General features: G+C 37.3%; 1 protein-coding gene across 3 annotated transcripts in view; it reads left to right on the top strand.

The window, feature by feature from the left end:
• LNPEP (leucyl and cystinyl aminopeptidase) overlaps positions 1-15,378 on the top strand; it is a 52,596-nt gene that overhangs the window by 23,689 nt on the left and 13,529 nt on the right. For all 3 annotated transcript variants that reach the window (XM_030257722.4, XM_012577384.5, XM_030257721.4), the window contains 5 exons: positions 978-1,109; positions 3,320-3,440; positions 4,099-4,253; positions 4,577-4,690; positions 14,223-14,354. In XM_030257722.4, coding sequence (XP_030113582.4) covers positions 978-1,109; positions 3,320-3,440; positions 4,099-4,253; positions 4,577-4,690; positions 14,223-14,354 — 654 coding nt within the window. The remainder of the gene's footprint in view (positions 1-977; positions 1,110-3,319; positions 3,441-4,098; positions 4,254-4,576; positions 4,691-14,222; positions 14,355-15,378) is intronic.

Genomic DNA, 15,378 nt, shown 5'->3' on the forward strand with positions numbered 1-15,378 from the left:
AGTTAAATTTTCAGTGACAGTTAAATGTCAAAACATTGTTTGGTTTCAAATGGTCTTGTCTAAAACTAAAGATATTGTTGTTGTTTTTTAAATATTTGTGGGTTCTGAAAACAAAATCATATATGAAGTTTCAGAATTTATAAACTGCCATCTCTCTTTCCAGACCTTTAGTATTCTGCACTATTGCAGTTTTAAAAATTTTGCTTTGTTCTTTTTGTATTTCATGTTTGTGAAGGAATACATAGAAAAGTACTTCAAGGTGTAGAGCATGCTTTTATAGGACTAGTATTAAAAAAAACTGTACAAAAAATAAATTGAGGTACAGTACCATATATTACTTCTAAATGGTATCTTACTGTGTGCTCAGAAAACTGGGCAGTCACTTTTGTCAGTGCGTGTTTGAGCTGGACATCTTTTTGCTTTAAACTAACTGAAGTGTTAGGTTTTCCTCAGTTTTTAAAATGCATTTCTCTTTTGATTTGTAAAAGTGCATCTGAGGAATATTTTGTTCGATTTTAAAATAGTAAGTATGTCTGGTTACCTAGTTTTGCTGAGACTTATGGAATGAGACAAGTACTTATTTCAGTTATTTTTAGTAGGCTATGCTGAACTGTGTCTCTGGTCTAGCCTAACACTTCCTTGAATTAATGCTGATCTATATGTTGACTTTGGATTACACTGGGACTTTAAATGCAATCCAAATTAGATTAGTTTCTCCAGCAGAGTAGTTGTTTGGTAATACTGTGTAATAAAACTTGATAAATAATTTTTGGGTTTATAAGCTTAAATGTTTCATGTCTTCTTAAGATTGTTACATTGTTGTCTCATCAATCCTTCTGAAATATAACACAAATATAAAGATATTATTTAAGCATGCCTATAAACTGCTTGTAGCATTAAATAATTATTTAACATTGATTTGTTTTATGTCTTAGTGTCCTTTTGTCTGCATGAATAATACTTCATTTCCCCTGCAGAAAGCCACAACACCTGTGACAAATGGAATTGTTCAGGATGAGTTTTTTGTGAGTTTGAAGATGAGCACATACCTAGTAGCTTTTGTTGTTGCAGACTTGAAAAACATCAGCAAGGAAACTAATGGGACTCTGGTATGTTTTTGTTTCACTTTTAAGTTCTGTTTCACTCTTCCCAAGCTAACCAGGCTACTAAACAAAACAAAAAGCTCCCCAAACCAACAAGCAAATTGTCTCTTTTAAATTTATCTTCTTGGTTTCATTATACTCATCATAGGTAGGGGACAAAGGCGATATGCTATAAAGTGGACTGAGGTGATACCAGACTGAATACACTTGTACAACAAGGGAGTCTGCATCATATCTTGTTAAAAGTGGAAGTTTACAAAATGTCAAATTCCTAAGAGCTTTCAGAGCTGGCAGCTTTAAATTCTTCTTTTCAATGTTTCGTCCGTGAGCAGTAATGTCACGCAAACTAGGAGTTGCTCTGAGGATGTAAAGTAATGTGACGAGTTTCTAGGGACACCTACACATGGTTTCAAGCAGTGCTACAAAAACTTTCTGTACCTGCCAAGATAACATATCTGAAAAACTCCTGCTGTACATTAAAGCAAATTTAGGCTGACTTTAAATCTGCATTTAGTCACTTAAATACAATTATTTAATTTTATTTTTACAAAGGTTCTAAACATCAAAGAGTGGGTCCTGCTTGAGCTTTGTTCTTTGCAAGGGTATGGCGTGTTTCTGTAATGTGTGCAGTTAAAGAAACTAAAGAATAAACGTGGTAATATTAATAGATGCTCCTTAATCTTATTTTAGGAAGTGCAGAAGTTTTCATGTAAGCAACGACTTTCATGACTCTTTAGCAGAAACTGCCCCTTTGTGGTGAAATGTTAGAAGTGCCTGTGCACCTAGAAAAAGCCAGAGAGAATAGTGCTAGTAGCATTATAGAAGGAGAAGCTCTCTTTAATCAAATAAAAAAACACAAGTAAAGATGCAAGACAGGCTTTGATTCTGATCTAGACAAGTATTTCTAATGAAAGATGACTAGAACAGATTTTTACACTTCTTTTTTTTTTTGTTGTTTTTTTTTGCCTTACAGCTTTTATTCAGTTCTGTATTTGAACTCTACACTGGTAAAACCGTACAGTTCTTTGAGTCAGATAACTTTTTTACTTAATAAGAATACTTCTTACTTATCTTTAATGTATTATTTTTAATTTCTTCTTTAAAAAAATATTTGTAGTATTTAATCTTACTAAGAGTACTTGCTACTTTGAAGGGAGAAAGCGTAAGAATACCAAGTAAGGCCAGAGTTTTAGTAGGTCTAAAGCAGTCTTATCAGTGTCCAGCAGGCCAAGGAAATCAGTAAAAAGGAAGCATATATTGGCATTTCCCAGGAAACACAGACTCAGAATGCTCCCAGCAATTTGTGGCTGGGAGATCCAAAGAATTTGAGCTTCACACAGAAGAATTTTATTGTCATGAAAGCTTTAAGATAATGCAGAGTTGAAGTAAAATTGCTTCATGCTTATAATGCAATACGATTTTTCTCAACTCCAGAAGATCCTAGGAGGCTCTTATATTTTGGTTTTGAGCTTAAAATTTGCAGCCAATAATACTTTTGTACTTCAGGAACACTAGACTGGGTTCTTATTTAATATGTGCTTTATTCAAACTTTTGTTGAACTGATTTATAGCACAGGAAGAGTCTTTTTTATACAACTGGAATATGATTGTCCACATATTTCTTAGTTTGTGTAGGAAAGGGTGTCCTAAATATGAATCTAACTGTAACTTAATCAAAGACATTTTCTTGATACAGGCAATTCAGCATAAACAGGGGGAGGTTGTAGCCTCTCAATTTTTATATAAATGCTTCTTACATCATGTCTTAAGCAGCCATACCTTAGATAGGGATGAGCTTTATGCCAGTTTTTTAAAAAATAATTTATTGCAGATTATACTACTGCTATCATACTATAAATTCTATCATAGACTAAAGATTGGTTGAGGTATACAGGGAGGGTCACTTAACTCATGAGGGATTTTAAAATCTGTGTCATGTAAACCCTTCTTGGACACATTTCTTAAAGTTGTCATCCTTTAATTGTTCTTGCATACACACAAGATAGTGTCCATGTATTTTGACCTGTTAATAAGCTCTAGCAAGAAAAATCAGCGTTTTATGAGCAGCTTCATAATTACTGTGTGTAATAATTATGTGTATGTACTTGCAAAAATGTGTCTTACCTGTTTCAGGAACTCCTACTAGCTCCTCCTTCAATTCTAAATCTTTTGTAGCTATCAGTTCCAAAATATTTTCTCTTCTCTGTTTGGACTAGGTATCTGTCTATGCCATACCACAGCATCTAAACCAAGTTGGGTATGCCCTAGACACAGCAGTGAAGCTTCTGGAATTTTACCAAAAATACTTTTTTATGAAATACCCTCTTGAAAAATTAGGTAAGTTCTTTAGGATTTCTTTTTTTTTAATTAAAAGAAAACAGAAGAAGCTCTGATCTGGAAAATGCATGGGAATTTTCATTTTTAAAAAAGTATTACAATTATTAAATTATTAAATAAATTCAAAAACTAATTACATGTTTGTCTGACAGCAAGTATGAAGTGAGTTCTAAGTTGGAAAGCTTTTGTGAGTGTTTGGAGACAGATTGCTTATATTTTTACATAAATTTACACAGAAGAATTCCTTTGGTGTTACTCAGCTTAGTAGTGAGGAAATTCTCAGTCTGTGAACCATGCTCACAACTGCAAGATCTGCAGCATCTGCAAATCACTATCTTTCACTGGAAAGATAGTGAAATTCAGTCTTCTAAGACACTGCTTTTCAGTAGTGTACTTTTCAGGCCATCTCATTTCCACACTGCTTTTGCTCATGCAGGATCCATAGGCAGGGTCTTGTTAAGTTGTTTGTGTCAGAGTACTGCTAAAGAAACATAATTATAAATCTGTGGGGCTTCTATACTTGAGATTTGAGTGTATGTCCACAGCGCAGGGTTTAAATAATTAATTTTTTAATGATTATATCATATAATAGGTCGGCTTGAAGGATAGGATTGGTTTAACTAGCAATTTTCAAAATCTTCTTTCAAATCTTTTTCAGATCTGGTAGCACTTCCTGATTTTCAGTCTGGTGCAATGGAAAACTGGGGCTTGATCACCTTCCGAGAAACAACACTCTTATTTGACAATAATACTTCTTCAGCGAGGGATAAAAAGCTAATAACTGCAGTGATAGCACATGAGCTTGCCCATCAGGTACTAGTCTGGGAAGATTATTTTTTTCTTTTTTAATTTCTTTGTTTTTTAAGTGCAATTCTGTCCTTAAATTCACCCCTCTGCTCACTGTGACTGGGTAGTGCATCTGTTTAGAAAGCCTGCAGGTGTATTTTCTACAGCACAGCAGGCAGAGTGCAACTCTCATGCCATGCCTAAGGAGTTGTTGCTGCGAAGGCTTTTCTGTGATTTTGACTGACCTTCATCTTACCTTACCTTCATTTTAAATAAAGCAGAAGACGGATGGAGTACTTCTCATTTGATTTTAATCCTAAGAAAGTAATTATGTTTTCGGTCTTTCTTAGTGGTTTGGCAATCTAGTAACTATGGAATGGTGGAATGATCTCTGGCTGAATGAGGGATTTGCCACATTCATGGAATACTTTGCCATGGAAGAAGTTTTTCCAGAATTACATTCAGTAAGTAATTTCTGTAGTTACATTTATTTTACCTTCACTATTACCTGTTTTTTTGTGCTGCCTATAAATGATTGATACTTATAAACTGATACTAAAATTAATTTTGGGCACCACTGAGAGCATGCTACATCTCTGCTATTATACTGGAAGTGGCTTTGAGAAGGGTACATTGTTCCTGTGGGTTTAAAATTTTTTTTGCCTTTTTTTTGGTAATAATCTACAGGCAGTCTATTGTGATTTGTGAAGGTTAAAGTATTCTGTGCAAAATAGCAGGTGTTAAAACTTGTAGATGTCTATAAATCAAATTATTTCTTAAAATCTTTCTAGGAAAAGTCCAGATATGATGTTGAACAAGTTTGTCTACTTCTGCTTTTCCTAATAGACCTAAGAAGATTTAGGTTATTAAATATACCTGAGGTTGCAATCACATGAAAGAAACACAGTCTCCAGCTGTGGTATAAGCACAGATGTCTAGTAAATGTGTACATAGCTTTTATAATATTTTCACCATTGGGTTAGAATACCGTGAACCTGGAAAGCCAATAGTGCAATTTTTAATAAAATTGTTAACCAATAATATTTGTGATCAGTTCCCTAATAGCAACATCAGACTTTTCTCTCAAAGATAAATGCTTATATAATAGTTCTTTCTGCAAACTGCTGCACACATGTTATTGTTGCATTTTTTAAAACTTTGTTCCATCTCTGGTGAATGAATAGTCTTTCTAACTAAATGCTCTTTGTTCTCTCAAGTACAAGTTCTTTTTGTTTTCTTTCCCTGTATCTCCCCCTTTCTTTTTTAGTAAGTATTGCAAGATATAGGAGGTGTCTGCATAAGAATTACATGCTTTATAGTCTGATGGATAAGCCATTGAACACAAGAAAATATGCATGGTAAACATAACATAATCATCAAAAGTGCTGTGAGTCCTACTGCAGTGAAACCAACTGTTTGACCCAAGGTCCAAAATTAAATCTTCCCAACCAGGAGAATAGGCAAAAGGATCCCATCCCTGGTTTTGCTGCAGCTCTCCAGATATCTCCTTCAATTCCTGGATGTTTTCTGAATGGATTTGGAGTGGTCATGCAGCAGCACATTCTCTTGAAGTCTTCACATCTGTGTCCTCGGGCTAACATTAAAACTTCTGTTGCTGCTTTATTTTGCAGTGTTGCATGACGTTCTCAGTTGACATCTGTTAACAATCCTGTTGAAGCATTACTGGTAGTGTTAGTTTCTTTTGCAAGCCAACAACCTAGTTTATTAATTGTGTTGATGTCATGTGCAGTATCAATAAAGGCAACTAAGGAACTAAAAAATCTTTTGCACTATTCCAGAGTTACAGTCAGGGTCAAATGATTGAGCATCATGTTTATTTCACCTATGTTTTAGTGTCTGATTAGTTAGAGTTTCGAGACTGGGATGAAATACAGTCAAATGACCAAAAGTACATGGACCTCCCACTGCATTACTTGGAATGCCTTTCCATGCTCTGTTGCCACATATTGAAAATACGTTATCATGCAGGCTTATTGCACAGGTCTCTGTTGTGATTGATGAGAAAGTAGTAAAATTACACCAGGCCCAAGCATTACAAGAAATGCCAGTTCCATTTACGTCAACTCCTGTGTTTTCTGCTTTTGAATCATTAGCATAATTAAGGTAAAAATATACAGGAGCTTTTACAGAGCCTAGTGCATCTAGCTCTTGAGGCTGCAGTGAGAGAGCAGGGAAGTTACTTTTCTCATGCCTCTATCAGTATTGCCCAGGTACCATCCCACAGACTGGCCAGCATTAGACTGCCCTGATCCCAAACACCACGATGATCTGTGCTTACCTGCAGTACAATCACGTGGAACTGTATAATTTGTCTGTTTGTCCTCCAACAAAGGAATGCCAGCCAGACATGATTGAAATGGATCACTAGGACTGTCATGAATATACAAAGGGTAGATTGGTTAATTGCTTTGCTAATGGGAGCCAAACATTGGTCTTTGGTTGTGGGATCCATGCTTCGTTCACAATCATTGAGAATACACTGAGGGTGATAAAAAGGGTTACATATATTGTGCCCAAACCCATTGCAATTGATTACCAAACCAAAATTGTGATGCCTTCAAGTCTACATTGCCTCTGCAGGTTTGATGTTCTTTGCAGGTAGCCAGTGAGCTCCTGTGGATAGAGAAACACAACCAAAACCTCACCCCCTTGTTAGCAAAAGCACAGGACCTAGCCACTGTCTGCTCTGCAAGTCTTTAGCATCATGGGAACACCTTTTTTCACTTGCTGTTTTATTATCAAATCTGGAAATATTTAAGGAATTTAAAACAAATGTTGCTTTGTTCAATTGTTCCTGAGATGTTAGGCTAAGGGAATCCCCCCTTTTGTCTTTAAGAGGCGTGTTCTTTAAAATGTCATGTGTTCGTTCCACAACAGCTTGACCTGTTGAGGAATGAGGTACACCAGGTAAGTGATGTTACCCCAACAATGAAGAAAGGTTTTCATTGATTGTGAAACATATGCTGCACCATTATCAGTTTTCACTACTTAAAGGACTTTTAAAGTAGCAAGAGTTTGCAACATGTGCATAATGACATCTCTTGCCTTTTCCCCTTATGAGTGGAGCAGCAAAAAATTTGGAATATGTGTCGACTGATACATGCACATAGTTTAGGGTGCCAAAAGAGAAAACATGTGTAACATCCATTGACGCCCAAACCTCTAGGATTTGTACCTATTGTGGTAGGTAAAGGTATTAAACAAGCACAATCAGAGCAAGAATTAGGAATTTATCTGGCTTGAGAAAGGATAAGATCAAATTGTTTATTCAAAACTTTTGCATTCTGGTGATAAAAGTCATGTGGCAACTTTGCTTGTGTAATTTGATTCGGAACCGTTGCCGTCATAGTCAGAGCATCAGCAGCTGCATTGCCTTCCACCAGAGGTCCAGACAATGATGAGTGAGACCTGAGATGCCTAACATAAAAGCAGTGAAATGGCACTGGACGTAATCATATGCAGTAGATAACAGGATAAAAATCCTTATTGAGTACTTGCTTTGAAAAGTAATGTTCAGTACAGTTTAGATACCTACTACATACAAGGAATCTGATACTAAGTTGAAAGGTTCATTTTGAAACAATCAAAGCTTTTGCAGTGGCTGCTAACCTACTAGTTGTGTTGACCTTGGCTGAAAAATCAGTTTTCCCAATTGCCTGTGGAGTTCTTCCAAATAACAACTGGTTTCTGATTTTTCTCAGAGTCATTGATGAAAACTGTCTTTGCTCCAGACAGGGGCTGTGACAATGTTAGAAAATGTGGCTGTAAAGAGAGATCTTTTAAAGATTACAAAAGTTTCTTTTTCAGCAAAGAATTAACAATGTTTCCGAAAAAGTCTGTCAGGGCAGCCTGTAAAGATACTGATTCTTGGAATATCTCCTGAAAAGCATTTGCAGGCAAAGGAAGGTGGTTGTGAGAAGGATCATCACCACTTAGGGTCTGGCATAATTTTTGTCCTGTGGAAACGAGTCTAACAATCATGTCAAGCGATGTGGTTACTGTTTTTGAAAATGTGTGAGGTAAAAATACCCACTCTGTCAAACACAGTTGTTGTGTGTACACCGCTGTGCTGTTAGTGCATATGGTTGGAATTCAGCCAGCATAAGAAAAAGCCCGAGTGGTAACCCTGCTTGTTGTCTGGATACAAAAGAAGTCTGAATTTCATTCAGAGTTGCAATGCTTCACAGGCTTCTGCATCCAGCTTGTGAGGAGAGGAGATATTAAATCTGTGCCTCCCTTAAGTAAATTAAACAAGGGTGACAATTCCTCAGTGTCACCAGATACCAAGGGTAGGAGTGAGCAAATTAATAATTTCTAATAATTTTTGCAAATAGTTTAGTGTTATAATAGAGGTTGAAAGGACAATGGGCTGAGGAACAATTTTCTGTTGAAATAATAGAAACCCTAGGTATTTCCATGGTGGGACACTTTGAACCTTGTCTGCTGTAATGCAAAGACCAAATTTATTAAGAGAAAAACACAAAAGGCTAAACAATTCTGCAGTACTACAGAGTCATCTACTCCTAACAGTATATCATCCATGCTATGATACAGCAAAACCTTTGAAAAGTGCTGTTGCACCTGTTCTAAAGCACTTGCTACTGCAAACTGACATACTGTAGGACTGTTTTTAATTCTTTGGGCTAACACAACCCAGCGATACCTTTGCACAGATTCACTGTTGTTCAAGGATGGTAATGAAAAAGCAAAATGAGGTGCAGCATCAGGATGTAATGCAATTGTGAAAAAAACCAATCTTTTAAGTCAATGATTAACAATTCCCAATTTTCAGGGATCATTTCTGGATTAGATTGCTGAGCGCCCATCAGGGTTATCACTGATGACCCTCACGCCCTGTAAGAGTCTCCATTTGCCAGCCTTTTTTGGAATCACAAATATTGGGGTGTTCCACAAGCTTGTAGAAGGAACTATATTTGCCAGATCCAATTGTTTTGACCAGCTTTTGTGTTTGTTGCAGCTATTCCCCTCTGAGGGGCCACTGACCCCACAGAGGGGTGTTAAGATTCCATGTGAGTTTAAGTCTAGGCTGCGCATAAGAGGCTCCTTTAAAAAATTTGTTTTCAGTGTCAGTCCCCACTGGGGTAACAAATCTCTTCCCCACAGTGTGCCGTAGTAGAAAGTACATGTGGTTTGAGCTGTGCTTGTTTCCCTTCTTGCCCATGAGTTCCTTAGCTGACTGCTGTGACATCTGCTGACCTCCAATGTGTGTGACCATCGCTGATGGTGTTGACAAGGGCCAGGTCTGTGGCCATTCACATTCACTGATGATGGTTTTGTTGGCTCTGGTATCTGTTAATCCTGTAGAAGACTTGCCATCTACAAGACAGGCTAGAAAAGGTTGCTGCACTGAAGTAGATTTGGACCAGTAAACATGAGGAGCACCTGTGCTCCCAAAACCTCCAGTGCCCCATCAGCACTGACAGATGGTATCCATTCTGTATCTGGCAATATAGGAAGTGGGATGAATTGAGCAATGCATGATCTTGCTGGAATAGTACAAGGTGGGTTACGAGTCCAAGCCATGATTTTTATTTCACCCCTAGAATCAGAGTTGATGATTCCTGGTAAAATAGCAAGTCCCCTTTCAGATGATGATCATCTCCTGAGTAACAATGCATGACATTTAAAATGAAGGGGTCAATTTAAACCTGTAGGTATAAGGTGAAGCATTTATTGTGGTTTTGGTGGAAACTGCCAAGTCCATCCCAGCACTCCCTGGAGTCCCCCTGATGTTCCTTGAGCTTGAGCTGCAGCTGGATCCTGTTCTGTTGGGAAGAACAGAATTCTGAGCCTGTCTTCGAGTTACTTTGCTGTAGCAGAGGTTTGCCATTTTGTCATACTTAGAATGGCATTCATTGCTCCAAAGGTAACCTTTCTTGCCTCTAGGGCATGGTTTATTAGGTTTTTTGTTCCCTTTGTTGTTTATTCTTTGAGCATGTCGGAATCTGTGGGTATTGGTGATTCCGAGATTGTAGAAAGTCTCTGTCTTTCTGCCCCGCTGCCAAAGAAGAAGCCATAATTCGTCTGTGCTGGTTTCAAGGTTGTTTATTCTGTTTATCTCTAACATGTTCTGCTGCCCTGCCGCAGCTCTGTCCTGCAGGGCAGCGTGCGGGGCTTTGCCCCCAGTGGGATGGTACAAACATTATATACCAGAAACTACATGTACTATATTTACAATAATGTGCCAATATCTATCATCTATGTTAAACAGCGTGTCCCCAGCCTAAACCAATAGAAAAATGCCAACACTACAGTGAAACAGGGAGGGCATGAAGAAGGAGGAAAAGGACAAGACACACCCAATTCCTCCATCTTGTCCCCTCTGAACCCCTAATCTAGAAACCTAAAATTTTACTTTTGCACCCATGCCACACTTAATTATTACTTACATCAAACACTCAGAGCTTGTAATTCATCCTGTAAGATTGAAAACTCTTTTCCATGGACAGAGATCACAGACAGTGTCTCTCGGGGCTCTGTACAGGGGGGTTTCTGACCCCCTGCCAGGGTCCCAGACCTGCCAGGGCAGACAGAGGGAAGCCCTGGATTCCCACATGAGCACTGCTTTTTCACATGACCTTCCTCTCCACAGTCAAAACATTTGACTTTTGCCTTAACAACCTGTAGCTGTTGTGCTAAGGCGGTTGCTGGTAAATCTGCTTTGTATTGTTCTGTACCAACATGTGCACAAGCTATGATAAAGTCATGTAAGGAAACATCAGGTTTGTGTTGAACTAGGTCAAGTAACTTGCAACAGTCAGGATTAGTATTTTCGTAAGCTAAGGATTTGAGTAAAACTTCAGCTGCATCTGGTGAGTCAATTTGCCTTGTCACAGCCGTTTGCAAACAATCAGCAAAAGTAACTTAGGGCTCTTGATGTCCCTGCCTTATAGTAGAGAAGCCAGGTTCAGCCTTATTAACATCTGTCACTCCTTTCAAAGCTCTTATAGCCAGCTCCCTTGCTTGGTTACATATTTTTGGGGGCGTCCCTAACCATTCTTTTATCATGGCCTGATGTCCAGTCCCTGTCAAATGATCCCTTGTTATCGCAGCATTATCAGTGTCTATGTTAGCCCGCGCTTGATCTTCACAAAGCCCATTGTATTTTGTCCACCATATACAATATTGTGCTGCTGTCATAATTGATTTAAATAAAGCTTTCCAGTCAGCAGGTAACATAACACAGCTCTCTGGAATAGCTTCTGTAATCTTAAGGTATAGAAAGATTTCAAACCATTCTCTTTCATATATTTTCTTAATTCTTTAACCATTTCATAGGAAAGTTGCTCATGTCAAGGCTGATTGCTTTGATAAACTACAGGCAAAGGATAAAGCAATTCAACATCCCTTTGAAGCAAAGCTGTTTTTCTACAGATATTTATCTGTTGGCTCAGGGAGCAGAGAAAATTCACTCAGTCACGAAGGGCTGTTTTGGCACTTTTGTGTCAGTAGATGGTGATGCAGCCATATTTTTCAACTCTTGCAACGGTATTTTAGAATACAAATTTCAGATTTTTTTCTACAAGTTCACTTTGTTTTTCCTCCCTACTGGTCCCTTCCACATGCAAAACAAGTGAATTAGAACATGAAAGCATTGCTGTGGGTGTGGGGAAAGCATCTGCAGGGGAATTTACAACTGGGAGTACTAAGTCCAGAATTACGAAAAGTTTGCAATGCAGAATATATGATTTTTCCATGCTATAAATTCATTTGAGTTAATCTCAGGCATATGTTTTTGACGTGCTTTTAAAGTATCTTCCACTCGCTTCTAGTGATTGAGGTCATAGGAGCCTTTATGGAGGTACTAGCAACAGTTAGTTTTCTCCCATATAAGGAATTGTATTAGTTTCTTTTCCTGAATTTTAAGATTTTGCTCCTTTGCTATACTTAATAAGCAGTCTTTATGGAAGGCTTCTAATTTAGAGATATTGTTGCCCATTTTAAGAGGGAATTACTTGACTGCACTGCTAACCTGTTTATTAGCCAGCAATGACGGGACATCCTCAGTGATCCTTGAAGCTCACAGTTGGTACAATTGGGATGCACTGCTGGTCCAGGATTGCCTTAGGAGATTGTATGTATGCTCAAGGAGCCATTTGCAAGCATATGAAAGAAACATGGTCCTCCAGTTGTGGTATTACCACAGACATCTATTAAACGTCTACATAGCTTTTATAATATTTTCACCATTGGGTTAGAATAGCATGAGCCTGAAGACCAATAGTATAATTGTTAATAGGCTTGCTAACCAATAATATTAATGATACGTTTGCTAATAGCAACATCAGACCTTTCTCTCAAAGATAAATGCTTGTATAATAGTTCTTTCTGCAAACTGCTGCTCACCTCCTACTTGTTAAGTTTTTTAAAACTTTGTTATATCTTTTCCGCCTTGACTGAATAGTCTTTTCTTTCTAACTAAATGCTCTTTGTTGTAAGTTCACTTTGTTTTCATTCCCTACATGAAATAACTCCTGTCTTCCCATCATTGTGGTACTTGCTTGTGTCTGAATCAGTTTGAATTTCACAAATGAGCAGACCTGGCATAAAAATATCAAATGGTCCACCACAAAGGATTCTGGTAGCATTGAGTTACACTTAATACAAAGCACTGCTCCCACAGACACATCTGTTTACATACTTGGCTGAAGGGTAAAATCTTTCTGATATAATAATGTATTGATTATTAACTCACTCAGGTACTAAGTGACCTAGCTTTTCAGACACTGGAAAATATGATGGATTCAAATTTGGTCTCTCTTTTCCAATGAAAGGATATCAGCTACTGCTATAAAACTTTCTTGTCACTGAGAATGATAGGCAGATAAACAAAGGTCAGTGGAATTAAATGTAGAGGGTAGGGGAGAGAATAATTTTGCATTCTGGATAGAGATATCTCCAAGGAGAGGACATACCTGAGCCCTGAAATGAACTCCTAGGAGTGTATATGTGATTTGCCTTAGTCACGGGATTTTGAAACATTCCATTTCAAAATGTCTTCATTTGGCCTAGTTTGGTTGTTCAGTTGGATTGTCACCAAAAGTATGTAGCCATTCTGCTTGTTGGGTGCGTATGTGCTGAGGGTGGGACACAAAAATAGTGTCCTTATTTAACCAGGACACATCTAACATCTGTGTACTTCATTGTAAAAGCTGTCTGACAAGCTGCCTTGACAAATATCTCATTTCATTGTTTGATAATCCCAGAATGTCTTTTGGTGAAAATACAAAACATCACCCAGAACTTCTCCATTCAAGAAGAATAGCCTTAACATTTTAAACTTTAACAGTTATTTTCATTGTATTTCACAGAGGGGTTTTGTGGGTTTGTTTTGTTGTTATTGTTGGGGGTTTCTGGGTTTCTTTTTAACTCTCTACTGTATAGAGAATTGTTTGCTTGCCTTGATGAAGTGAAATGGACAAATACTGATATGATCAGCTGCTTTTCAGTGTTTGGTGTTTTCTTGTTCTGGTACCAATGTATTAAATTGAAATATCCTCATTCTAGAATAAAATAAGTAAGAGATTTTGGTAATCACTAGATAAGGTGCTCTTTACATTCTCCCAAACATTTCTGTAATGAATAATTTTTCTAGACTTCATGCTTAAAGAACATGAAAGTCATATTTTTGTATTCCCTGCCTCCTGTAAATAAAAAGAGCGGTGAAATTGAATATGAAATTTGGCACACACTTATTTAGAAGGTGCATTTTTGTCTAGTGCCATTGACACACTTGCCTGAGACAGGGGCTTAAGGGTCTGTATAATGATGCAAACTCAAAAGTGAGATTCCACTGCTAAAATGTGGCAGAGAAATAGTAGCTTTTACAAATAATATCCTGACAATTCTTTTGCTGCCTAGAGCAATGGAGGAGCAAAGCAGAGACCACTTTTACTTTTCTGCTTAACATGTACATTACAGCTTCCTAAACAGTTAAAAATGTTTCTCTTCTAGGATGAAGATTTCCTTACTTTAATTTTCAAGGCTATGATGAAAGATGCCTTGAATTCTTCACATCCAGTCTCTTCTGCTGTTCAGTCTTCAGAGCAAATTGAAGAAATGTTTGATTCGCTTTCTTATATCAAGGTAACTGTAAAAATATTCCAAAATATTTGGGGAGTGATACATTAGCTATTGAAAATATGAATGTGGAATCACAACTGAATAGGCATGTATTGACATACCTTTGGAGGTTATTTACACCCAACTCAAACAATGCAGGATTTCTCAATAATGTTTTTGAGCATATATGTAGCATTTAATTAGGAAAATATTATGTATATGTATTTGTTGCCTTACTTACCATCTTGTTGAACACTTGTGCACAAAATATAATTGTAGGAGGGGAACCAATAGATGAAACAACATAACCAGTTAGGCATATATTCTTGTAGTAGCAGACTGTAACAAGTGATTAAAAAAAGTGTAAAAACAAAACACCAAATAATCGCTCAACCTGATACTCTCCCTGGTTTAAAAAACCCCAGTATTTTAGAGATATCCTGAACTGGAAGCTTGCCTCTGAATGCAAAATATTTACATGTCTGAAACATGATTATTTCTAATGTTTAGTGAGAGTTGTGTATGAGGCTTATGTTATTAAAGCATCTCAGTGCCTTATTTAAAAATGCATGAGGGAAGATATACCTGTATGTGCAAAAATTTTATTCACATTGTCTCAGATTTTAGATACTGGATTTTGGTAATGTTGGAGGAAAGCCTTTTGTTTGTTTATTTTTGATTAGCTGGCATTTTTTTCCATCACTGTCTTGTACTTTCGTCTAATTAGAAATCATGGGGACAGCTATTTTCTGCTAGAAAATAGTCAGATACTACATCTTCCTCTGCTCAGTGGAATGCAGTTGCCATTACAGTCTTGGTTTGTTTTCTCTGACTTCTTTTTGCAAGTCTCAGCTGATCAACACATCTTGTCTGGCATCCTTGAATAGTCTGGGATGCCAGATAGACTTATGGTAGTGATGTGCTTCATTTATTTTGGATTCTGCTTTCTCAACTGCAAGAACAGATATGTGTGATTTTCAGGTTACTTTGGTTGCCAAATGAATTTGGATTCTCTCCTTTTATCAAAAGGCATGGTTGTTGTTTAATG

This window comes from Taeniopygia guttata, chromosome Z, assembly GCF_048771995.1.
Source record: "Taeniopygia guttata chromosome Z, bTaeGut7.mat, whole genome shotgun sequence".
NCBI classification, from domain to species: domain Eukaryota; kingdom Metazoa; phylum Chordata; class Aves; order Passeriformes; family Estrildidae; genus Taeniopygia; species Taeniopygia guttata.